General features: G+C 41.8%; 1 protein-coding gene and 1 non-coding gene across 3 annotated transcripts; one reads left to right on the forward strand and one right to left on the reverse strand.

Moving 5' to 3' along the window:
- Positions 1-726: 726 nt before the first annotated feature.
- Positions 727-8,178, reverse strand: LOC106585699 (alpha-1-antitrypsin). Of its 2 annotated transcripts, none has more exons than XM_014172209.2 (5): positions 8,088-8,178; positions 2,318-3,127; positions 1,753-2,020; positions 1,482-1,629; positions 727-1,193 (listed from the first exon to the last, which is right to left on the reverse strand). In XM_014172209.2, exons 1-5 carry the CDS (start codon positions 8,161-8,163, stop codon positions 996-998), a joined length of 1,500 nt encoding a protein of 499 aa, XP_014027684.2. In that variant the 5' UTR covers positions 8,164-8,178; the 3' UTR covers positions 727-995. The 2 variants fall into 2 exon arrangements, with proteins under 2 accessions (XP_014027684.2, XP_014027683.1); XM_014172208.2 differs by lacking the exon at positions 8,088-8,178 and adding an exon at positions 7,337-7,456.
- On the forward strand, positions 4,908-5,003 carry trnaa-cgc (transfer RNA alanine (anticodon CGC)). The gene has a single exon. It is a non-coding gene; the product is annotated as a tRNA-Ala (tRNA).
- Positions 8,179-11,874: the final 3,696 nt, after the last annotated feature.

The raw sequence follows: 11,874 nt of genomic DNA on the forward strand, positions 1-11,874 counted from the left end.
AAAAAGGATTTTATCTAACAAAACAACACTTCATGTTATCTTTGGGACCCTTTTGATGATAAATCAGAGCAATATTTCAGAATGTAAGTACACATTTCACCTTCAGAGGTGAATTTATCAAAATAATCGCCGTCAAAAAATGGGTTTGTTGTTAGGAGCTCTCCTCAAACAATAGCATGGCATTTTTTCGCAGTAATAGCTAATGTAATTTGGACAGTGCAGTTATATTAACAAGAATCTAAGCTTTCAGACGATATAAGACACTTATATGTACCGACATTTGTTGTTACTCTAAAATCTGGGATCTTGACATAATGCGTTGAATGATTTACAACTGCCGATCCTTAAACCCAGCCAACAAACGTTCCTCAGAACTTTAGAGAACGTTCCCTTACAAGTCTAGCTAGGTCATTAACTAACATTTTCATAGTAATGTTCCTGTGATGTGCAAGGAATGTTTCCAAGAGACCATTCCCTTAATGTCAGCTAGAACTTACCCAGAACATAGTTACCATGTTCTCAGAACATAAGATTTTAATGGTCTAGACACATTTCATTGGAACCTTTCAAGAAAATGAATGTGTCCAGTTTTCTGTGGGTAAGGAGAATATTCCATGAACGTCCCACCAAACATACACAACATGGTTACCATGTTCTCAGAATATATTATATTAATGTTTTAGACACGTTTTATGGGAACTTTGCAAGAACATGTATGTGTCCAAATTCTGTAACATGCTTTATTAGGCATAGAACCAAAAGATAACAAGAAAGACTGGCAGAAAATGGGGATATGTATTTAGTAGTTGTACAAATATCCAGCAAAGTGAATACCGAGGATTAATACACTTGTTAGCTTTGGGTTCCCAGGCTAGATTGACCCAGAAGAGTTTGGATGGGTTTGCTTACTGGTTTCCTAACAACCGCACTTAGATTTCAATTTGTGATTATAGATCACATGTTTTCTGCACCACTGGTTTTACATAGCACCGGTTTTATTTGTTGGCTGGGTTGATGATCTTGCCCATGAAGAGAATATTCTTGGTCTCCCGGTCCATGACAAAGACCATGAATGGACGGTCAAACTTCAAGACAGGGGTGCGTCGGGAGGAGAAGGGCATAAGGACCACACCTGTGGCAGCTGCTGCGGTCACTCCAGCCTCATCCACATCCAAGGAGGCTTGGTGCACCACCTGAAAACAACCATACAATGCAGTCTGATGTAGGCCTAGTTCACATGGTTCACATATAATATGTTCTAGGGCAGTGATTCTCCCAGGACACCCTGGGGAGCCAGACAGAGCTTTCAGGGGTTCCTTGAAAAAGCAGGGATAAAACTACCAATTGAAAATGACCGCAACATTAAGGCTGTCATCACATGGTTGTGCTCGAGAGGTTAGTGCATTGCTGTTGCTGAATTGCTGTTGTTTCCCTGTATATTTCTGTCTTTATGAATCACTGAGAGTGAATGAGTTCCCCACCTCTGAGACTGCCACCTTCAGTTCCTCTGATATTCCACTGAAGTCAGCTCGATCACTGAACATGTCCGGCATTCCGATTCCACTCAGAATGTCCTTGAGGGAGTATGTTGTGGTGATGGACAACTTGGGAACATACACATGGTATTCCCTAAAGACAAACATGGACAGGAAGAAGGTTTTACTTGCAATGATTGTGATATATGGTTGTTTTACCCACCCAACGTTTATTAGTTATATGAGAGTGATGCTTAATGATTGAGACAGGTCATACTTGGCCTTCTTCCACCTGTGCCACTTGGTGATGTGGTTGAGGCATATGACCTCGTCCAGACTAGCGAGTCCCTTCTCTGGTAGCACCAGCATCATGGACACTGAGTCGTTGTAGCGGAGATGCAGGATACTGGTGGAGATCTCCTGGTCGTAGTAGACAGAGAACCTCTTCATCATGCTCATCATCTGGACCGGAACAGTGGTGTTTTCATCCACATGAAATGTGTCCTCCTTCGTGTCTTCAGGGTTAAATGGAATCTCCCATTTTCCTTGAGAATTAGAAAATCATAAAACATTTTGGGGTGTGATGTGATGAGTAAAAGTTACCAGACCAAAAGTGGTTTTCTGAGGGGGAGACTCAGCAAGAGATACAGCCAAATGGTACAATGCCATCAATAACTCTAATAACATCGAGAGACAAAAAAAATCCATATTGACAGAGTTAGAAGGAATTGATTCCACAAGATCTGTATCAATCAAAGAACTGAACTCTACTTCATTTCAAGGACCCTATTTCGTGTTTGTATTATTGTTTTTTTGTCTTATAGTTTGCAATATCCTCTTACCTTTGAAGTAAATGTAGCTGAGGAGGTACATGACAGTGGTTGGGTCCAGATCTTTGACTAACTTGTCTATCTTGCCTTTAGTCTTGTCCCCCACATATGTATTGATTGTATCGATGGCCTTAGCAGTGTTGGTGAAGTCCACTGTGACACCCTCAGAAAGGTAGAAGCGCTTCAAGTCCTCTAGGAACTCGGGGCGTGGTGTAAAGGTGTTTTGCAGGAAAAGTGCACTTCCTACGGTCAGGTTCACACCTATTTTCTGGTTGAGCTGTGTGAGGATGGTCTGGAAGGCCTGGTCCACCTGTTCTTGGGTCAGTAGGCTACTGTTGAAGCCCAGACCAGTGAAAAGCTGCTGGTGGGTCTGACCCTTGGCCCCCACGGACAGGGCGGCCAGGACCAGGGACACACTCAGCGGGGAGAAGAACACGTTCTTGCCCTGGTTGTCAGGCTGAGCCACCAGCTGATTGTACAGGCTGCAAGCAAACTCCAAGTTTCCTTGGATCACTGGTTTAGTGCTGTTGTCACTGGGCTCATGATGATGATGATGATGATGCCTGTGGTCTCGCCCGTGACCATGGCCATGGCCACGCCCGTGACTGTGGTCGTGCCTGTCACCATGGTCATGGTCGTGACCGTGGTCGCGCCTGTCACCATGGTCATGGTCACGCCTGTCACTATGGTCACGGTCACCACCATGGTCGCGACTGTGACTGTGGTGGCGGTCACCTCCGTTACCTTTGTGACCTCTGACCTCTCCCGGGCAGAGCACTCCCATAACGATCCACAAACACAGGGCTGTCCTCATCTTGGCAACTATCACAAAGTTACAAAAATTTGCATTAGTCAATCAATTTGGTGTCGATTCCACAATTAATGTCACTATCTGGAAGATGTATCGCTATTCACTGGTCATTTCAATAATGATATAGGCTAAACCTATTGATTCTTGGTACACAACTTGGATTGAACTTTCTGGCTATTGACATTATATATATATATATATATATATATATTACACTGCGTGCACAATTATTAAGCAAATTGTATTCCTCGGGATTAATTTTATTGTTGAACAAACACAATGCTCTCAGTCAATCCAAAATGTCATTGAACCTCAAACCTGAATGTTTAACAAAGGAAAAGTGAGTTTTGTCTTTCTCAGGGAAATATAAGTGTGCACAATTATTAGGCAACTATTAGTGTGCAGAACGCCACAGGATGTTTTTGTGCTGGTCAAGGGCAGAATGGTCTGGAGTGAACCAAGGACTATATCTATTCCTAGTTCAACATTTTTTGAATGGGGCATGCTTATTTAAGATGGTGAGGAAGGCACTTTTAAAGAATAACCAGGCATCATCTACTGACGGGATGAGGTCAATGTCATTCCAGGATACCCCGGCCAGGTCAATTAGAAAGGCCTGCTCGCAGAAGTGTTTTAGGGAGCGTTTGACAGTGATGAGGGGTGGTTGTTAGGTCTCAGACCCATTACGGATGCAGGCAATGAGGCAGTGATCACTGAGATCTTGATTGAAAACAGCAGAGGTGTATTTGGAGGGCGAGTTAGTTAGGATGATATGTATGAGGGTACCCTTGTTTATGGATTTGGGGTTGTATCTGGTAGGTTCATTGATCATTTGTGTGAGATTGAGGGCATCAAGCTTAGATTGTAGGATGGCCGGGGTGTTAAGCATGTCCCAGTTTAGGTCACCTAGTAGCACGAACTCAGAAGATAGATGGGGGGCAATCAATTCACATATGGTATCGAGGGCACAGCTGGGGGCAAGAGGGTGGTCTATAGCAAGCGGCAACAGTGAGAGACTTGTTTCTGGAAAGGTGAATTTTTAGATGAAGAAACTCGAATTGTTTAGGTACAGACTTTGATAGTGATACATAACTCTGCAGGCTATCTTTGCAGTAGATTGCAACACCGCCCCCTTTGGCAGTTCTATCTTAGCGGAAAATGTTATAGTTAGGGATGGAGATTTCAGGGTTTTTGGTGGTTTTCCTAAACCAGGATTCAGACACGGCTAAGACATCCGGGTTGGCAGAGTGTGCTAAAGCAGTGACTAAAACAAACTTAGGGAGTAGGCTTCTAATGTTAACATGCATGAAACCAAGGCTTTTACGGTTACAGAAGTCAACAAATGAGAGCACCTGGGGAGTGGGAGTGGAGCTAGGCACTGCAGGACCTGGATTAACCTCTACATCACCAGAGGAACAGAGGAGAAGTAGGATAAGGGTGCGGCTAAAGGCTATACGAACTGGCCGTCTAGCACGTTAGGAACAGAGAGTAAAAGGAGCAGGTTTCTGGGCACGATAGCATAGATTCAAGGCATAGTGTACAGACAAAGGTAAAGTAGGATGTGAGTACATTGGAGGTAAACCTAGGCATTGAGTAATGATGAGAGTGATATAGTCTCTAGAGATGTTTAATCCAGGTGATGTAATCGCATATGTAGGAGGTGGAACAACATGGTTGGTTAAGGCATATTGAGCAGGGCTAGAGGCTCTGCAGTAAAATAAGACAGTAATCACTAACCAAGACAGTGGACGAGGCATATTGATATTAGAGAGAGGCATGCGTAGCTAAGTGGCCTTCCCTGTGGCTCAGTTGGTAGAGCATGGTGTTCGCAACGCCAGCATGGTGTGTGCAACGCCAGCGTTGTGGGTTCGATTCCCACGGGGGGCCAGTCCAAAAAATAAATAAATAAATAAGAAATGTATGCACTCACTACTGTAAGTCGCTCTGGATAAGAGCGTCTGCTAAATGACTAAAATGTAAACATATGGGTCCAGTGAGTGAGTGAGTGGTTGGGCTGACTGGGGCCACGGCGATTCAGGCCGATGCTAACAGTTAGTAGGCTGGGGCTAAACAATCTAGCAGTTAGCAGACCGGGGCTAGCAGTTAGCAGACCGGGACTAGCAGTTAGCAGACCGGGTTAGCAAGCAAGCAAGCAAGCAAGCAGTGTCTATAGTGAATTCAGATTTTGTTACGTTACAGCCTTATTCTAAAATTGATTAAATTCAATTTCTCCTCATCAATCTACACACAATACCCCATAAAGAGGTTTTTAGAAATGTTAGCAAATTTATCACAAATAAAAAGATAACTTATTTACACAAGTATTCAGACCCTTTGCTATGAGACAAAAAAATGGAGCTCCGGTGCATGCTGTTTCCATTGATCATCCTTGAGATGTTTCTACAACTTGGAGTCCACCTGTTGTAAATTCAATTGATTAGACATGATTTGGAAAGGCACACACATGTCTGTATAAGGTCCCACAGTTGACAGAGTATGTCAGAGCAAAAACCAAGCCATGAGGTCGAAGGAATTGTCCGTAGAGCTCCGAGACAGGATGGTGTTGAGGTACAGACCTGGGGAAAGGTACCAAAGAAATGTGTGTAGCATTGAAGGTCCCCAAGAACACAGTGGCCTCAAACATTAAATGGAAGAAGTTTGAAACCACCAAGACTCTTCCTAGAGGTGGCCGCCCTTCCAAAGTGAGTAATCGGGGGAGAAGGGCCATGGTCAGGGAGGTGACCAAGACCCCGATGGTCCCGCTGACAGAGCTCCAGAGTTCCTCTGTGGAGATCGGAGAACCTTCCAGAAGGACAACCATCTCTGCAGCACTCCACCAATCAGGCCTTTATGGTAGAGTGGGCAGACGGAAGCCACTCCTCAGTAAAAGGCACATGACAGCCTGCTTGGAGTTTGCCAAAAGGCACCTAAAGGACTCTCAGACCCTGAGACACAAGATTCTCTGGTCTGATGAAACCAAGATTGAACTCTTCGGCCTGAATGCCAAGCGTCACGATTGGAAAAAACCTGGCACCATCCCTACGGTGAAGCATGGTGGTGGCAGCATCATGCTGTAGGGATGGTTTTCAGCAGCAGGGACTGGGAGACTAGTCAGGATTGAGGGAAAGATGAATGGAGCAAAGTACAGAGAGATCTTTGATGAAAACCTGCTCCAATTCGCTCAGGACTTCAGAATGTGGCGAAGGTTCACCTTCCAACAGGACAACAATCCTAAGCACACAGCCAAGACAATGCAGGAGTGGCTTCTGGACAAGTCTCTGAATGTCCTTGAGTGGCTCAGCCAGAGCCCGAAGTTGAACCCGTTTGAACATCCCTGGAGAGACCAGAAAAATTCTGTGCGGTGACACTCCCCATCCAACCTGACAGAATTTGAGTAGATCTGCAGAGAAGAACAGGAGAAACTCCCCAAATACAGGTGTGCCAAGCTTGTAACGTCATACCCAAGAAGACTTGAGGCTGTAATAACTGCCAAAGGTGCTTCAACGAAGTACTGAGTTAAGGTTCTGAATACTTATGTAAATGTGATATTTCACTTTTTTATTTGTAATAAATTTGCAAAAATATATAAAAACCTGTTTTTGCTTTGTCATTATGAGATATTGTGTGTAGATTGATTAGGGGGGGGTACAATTTAATCAATTTCAAAATTAAGCTGTAACGTAACAAAATGAGGAAAAAGTCAAGGGGTCTAAATACTTTCCCAATACTTTTCTATACTGATAGAATGGAAAGAAAGGCAGCGCTGCTCTCGAATCAGCTTTCTCCATCCAAATCTTACCTTCAAATTATTTTTATCCTTCACTTGTTTGTAACAATTGCAAACATATTGGCTACTTTGTATTTGTAGTCAACTTCAATCTGAAGTTATCGGCAGTCACAGAGAGACAGATAAGCATTGTGATTCTGTATTTAGCGGAGATCTTCTGGGTATAAAGTGATACAGAAGGGCAAAAAAACATCTAACGTGCTTAGCTGTTCTATGAGTGCTCTGAGGCAGGCAGAAAATAACAAGCTTTTAAGTGCAACTTTAGTAACAATAGTTTTGGGAAACAGCACGAAGATGTCATGCTCCTATGAAGGTTCTAAAGATGATCTTAGCCTTAAGATGCTTTTGGGAAACCGGCCCCAGAGCTATAGAGCCAGTTACCAGTAAACATTTCCCAGTGTAGAGATAGATAGCAGTAGAGTAGCCTACTCACCCTTCCAGACAGTAGCTTTGGCGTCTTAATTTTGACCGAATTCACTTTATATACTGTGTGTGGTTCATTTGGGATTGATCAGGGGTTGAACTTTGACATGTTTGTTTGGGACTGGCAAAGCCCCCATATTTAAAGAATGTAATCATTACCTGCTGACCACACATTTTTTTCATTTAGGATTGGCACAGGACACGACAACTAAAACTTTAAAAACTATATTGGACATTTTGGAAATACAACTATGGACATGGAACATTGTCAAAAATACATGTTGGATTATAACACACAGAAAATGATAGAGCTATATGTTGTTGTTCTGTTTAGTTATTTTATAGAACTGTGTAATTCATGTCCATTGTGCATTTGGTGGTCTGCATGGTTAAACGTATGTCTGGTACATTATAATGTGTAACAATGCAATAGTGAGCTCCTACTTCATTGGCACGCCAAACCACACTTCAGCAACCATTAATCAATTAATTAATCAGCGAAGCACCACAGGCTGAAATGACATTTTTTTGCATTAACGTAAATTTTTATATTTTTGGGTATTTTGTCCCTTTAATATTAGTACTTTCAAAAAGCTAAATAAAAAAAGTCAAACTTAATGTAAATGTTTATCATACTACCCGTCATAAAAAAAAAATTGAATTTTAACCACATTCAAATGGACATAAATGCATAATTTCTAAACTCACTAAATGTAATCATAGATCATTTAAAAGCCCATTTCATAGATAATGTTACAAACTAGTGTCACGACTTCCATCGAAGATGGTTCCTCTCCCTGTTCGGGCGGCGCTCTGCGTCGCCGGCCTACTAGCCATCACCGATCCTTTTTTCATTTTCCGTTTGTTTTGTCTGTGGTTCTTTCACACCTGGTTTCATTTGCCTTCATTTCTGTGTGTATAGTTACCCCTGTTGCCTGCCTAGGTTTGTGCGGGATTGTTCATGTGATGTTGCTTGTTAAGGTTGTGCCTTATTTGTTTTCACGTATTATACCAAGTGTGTATAAATTTAGGAGCGTTGTTTTTTCCCTCCTTCCGTGAGTAACTGGTTTCTCTGTTGTCAATGGCTTTTATTTTGGTATTGTTCCTGACCTGTATGTTTGGACTTGCTTATTAAATAACTAATCTCGGACATCTCTGCTCTCCTGCGCTTGACTCCTTCACCTACATCTAAACACAATCTCGTCACTAGACTATATGTAGTGCCTTTGAAGAGACCGTGATTGGGTCTAAATAGGCGTTTGACGATTGGTAGACTAAATTCATTGTACTTCTCTTTAATTGCCATTTCCTGAAAGTCAGACGCCAACTAATTTTTCTCAGATTCAGAAACATCTGCATTCACCACATGTTGTGTGGTTATCATTGGATATATTCTCCAGACTTGTATAGATATGTTTTCAAATTTTGATTCTAGATTTTCTTTTTAAATATGCGCCAATTCTATTTTACAGATAGAAAGAATCAAAAAGGTGTATATATCCACAATCTGCTCTATACAAGTTGGGCACTGGAGTGTTAACAAAATTGCCTCATTTACATATTTTAATACAATATTTCAGAAAAGTTGTAATACAGAAAAATGTATATTGGTGTCTATATTCAACTGGTTAAAGAATTGTGAAAATACCATATTAGGGTGTGGTGCCTCGCCTTAATGAACTGCCTTGCACTACTCAGGAACATGCATCATACTGTATTGTCCACAAAATGTTTTAACACTACAGTATAACAGAGAAAAACACAGTATTAGCGGTAGTCAAAAGAGCAGCTTCCAAAATGCACTGTCTGCACTGCTTATAGACTTTGTGGTCAATTTCACTACACATTAACAGTCACGGTATTACATCACTGTGTTTCCCCAGGATGGACAAGAACATGGCAAAGTTTCTAGAATGTTAATTTGAGACAAATGTAAACAAACATTTTTTGCCAAAAGTTAGGGCCAGTATACAATACCTTAAAGACTTTATTTTATGAAACTTTGACACTTTTTTTTACTGTTCATCTCAAACTTGCAATTGAACTTCACTGCATTGTATCTTCCCATATCAGTATTCTCATTGTGTTATGTTTGTATTCTGTGGTATCCAGCACTGGTCCAACAGAGCTACTTGCTTTTTAAAGGTCCAATGCAGCTATTTTTATCTCAATATCAAATCATTTCTGTGTAACAATTAAGTACATTACTGTGATTATTTTAAATTAAAATGGTAAAAAAGAAACAATAGTTATTTAGCAGATAGCAATTTCTCTTGCAAGAATTAAGCTAGGACTGTCTGGGAGTAGTCAGAGTGGGGAGGGGAAAACTGAAAACTAGCTGTTATTGGCAGAGAGGTTTGGAACTCTCCGTATTATTGGTCTATAAAACTGGGTGATCTCACCAGGTAGGCCAAAAATCCATCCCAACAAAATAGGTTGAAATTTAAGGTGGTCTTTTCAAACATCTCTTCCACTAAAAGGGCATTATTCCAACCTCATACTGTGAAAATACAGTAGACATGTAACTGCCAAAATAAAGGAAACACCAACATAAGTGTCTTATTAGGGCTTTGGGCCACAAGCCAGAACAGCTTCAATGCACATTGGCATAGAATCTACTGTGTGGAACACTATTGGAGGGATGTGACACAATTCTTCCACAAGAAATTCCATAATTTGTTTTGATGATCGCGGGTGGAAAACGCTGTCTCAGGCGCCGCTCCAGAATTTCCCATAAGTGTTCAATTGGGTTGAGATCTGGTGACAGACGGCCATGGCATGTGGTTAACATCGTTTTCATGCTCACAGTCAGCGTTCCAATTCATTCCAAAGTTGTTTTTTGAGGTTGAGGTCAGGGCTCTGTGCAGGCCAGTAGAGTTCTTCCACACTGATCTTGAAAAACCATTTCTGTTTGGACCTCGCTATATGCATGGGGGCATTGTCATGCTGAAACAGGAAAGGGCCTTCCCCAAACTGTTGCCACAAAGTTGGAAGCACAGAATCGTCTAGTGTCATTTCCCTTCACTGGAACTACCTACCTAACCCGAACCATGAAAAACATCCCCAGACCATTATTCCTAGTCTACCAAACTTTGCAGTTGGCAGTATGCATTCGGGCAGGTAGCGTTCTCCAAACCCATATTTGTCCGTCGGACTACCAGATGGTGAAGCATGAGTCCTTACTCCAGAGAGAGTCCAATGGCGGCTAGGTTTACACCGCTCCAGCCAGCGCTTGGCATTGTAATCTTAGGCTTGTGTGCGGCTGCTCGACCATGGAAACCCAATTTATGAAGCTCCCGACGAACCGTTATTGCGCTGACGTTGCTTCCAGAGACCGTTTGGAAATCGGTAGTGAGTGTTGCGACCGAGGACAGACTATTTTTACGCGTTTCAGCACTCAGTAGTCCCGTTCTGTGAGCTTTTGTGGCTTACCACTTTGCGGCTGTGCCTTTGTTGCTCCAAGACGTTTCCACTTCACAATAACAGCACTTACAGTTGACCGGGGCAGCTCTAGCTGGGCAGAAAATTGATGAACTGACTTGTTGGAAAGGTGCCACCCTATGACAGTGCAATGTTGAAAATCACTGAGCTGTTCAGTAAGGCCATTCTACTGCCGATGTTTGTCTATGGAGATTGCATGGCTGTATGCTCGATTTTATATACCTGTCAGTAACGGGTGTGGCTGAAATAGCCGAATCCACTAATTTGAAGTGGTGACTGCACTGGGCCTTTAAACTATTATAATGAATGTTTTTCTGGAGTAAATTGTCCCGGGGTTGAACATGACATTTGTTTGGTACTGGCAAGCCACCATATTTGAACAGTGTAATCATTACCTGCTAAGGACCACAACATTGTTCATTTGGGATTGGCACAGGGCACAAACACAACATATTTTAAAACTATATTGTAAATGCAACAATTGACATGGGACATTGTTGGATAATAACTCACAGCAAATGATAGAGCAATATTACACAAAAGTGTTGCAGGTTATATGTTGTTCTGTTTAGTTATTTTATAGAACTGTGTAATTCATGTCCATTGTGCATTTGGTGGTCTGCATGGTTAAATGCATGTCTGGTACATTATAATGTGCAACAATGCAATAGTGAGCTACTACTTCACTGGCACACTTAAGAGTCAAACCACACTTCAGCAACCTTTTTAATAAATGAATTAACTGCGATGCACTACTCTGGATCATATTTTCCACCACATTTGGGAATACTGCAGTATAACAGACAAATACAGACAAATACACAGTATTCGCATTAGTCAAAAGAGCAGGTTCCAAAATGCACTGCTTATAGACTTTGCACTCTATGTACATAACTGTTAGAGATTTAACAAAAACATCTGCTGTAGACCGTAGAGACATTTTTGTCAAGGTCCTGAAAAGTGTATAAAAAAAAATGGGTGTTCTGCAGTGTGTGTGATATATATACATACACACACACACACACACACTTAGCCAAATACATTTAAACTCAGTTTTTCACAATTCCTGACATTTAATCCTAGTAACAATTCCCTGTCTTAGGTCAG

Source organism: Salmo salar, chromosome ssa24, assembly GCF_905237065.1.
Source record: "Salmo salar chromosome ssa24, Ssal_v3.1, whole genome shotgun sequence".
Classification (NCBI taxonomy): Eukaryota; Metazoa; Chordata; class Actinopteri; order Salmoniformes; family Salmonidae; genus Salmo; species Salmo salar.

Coding starts and splice junctions, on each gene's coding strand:
- LOC106585699 (XM_014172209.2), bottom strand. CDS start 8,163: ATGGCTAGTAGGCCGGCGACGCAGAGCGCCGCCCGAACAGGGAGAGGA. Junction 1,630..1,752: donor CACAGGTGGAAGAAGGCCAA/GTATGACCTGTC, acceptor GTTTGTCTTTAG/GGAATACCATGTGTATGTTC. Junction 1,194..1,481: donor TGAAGGTGGCAGTCTCAGAG/GTGGGGAACTCA, acceptor GGTTGTTTTCAG/GTGGTGCACCAAGCCTCCTT.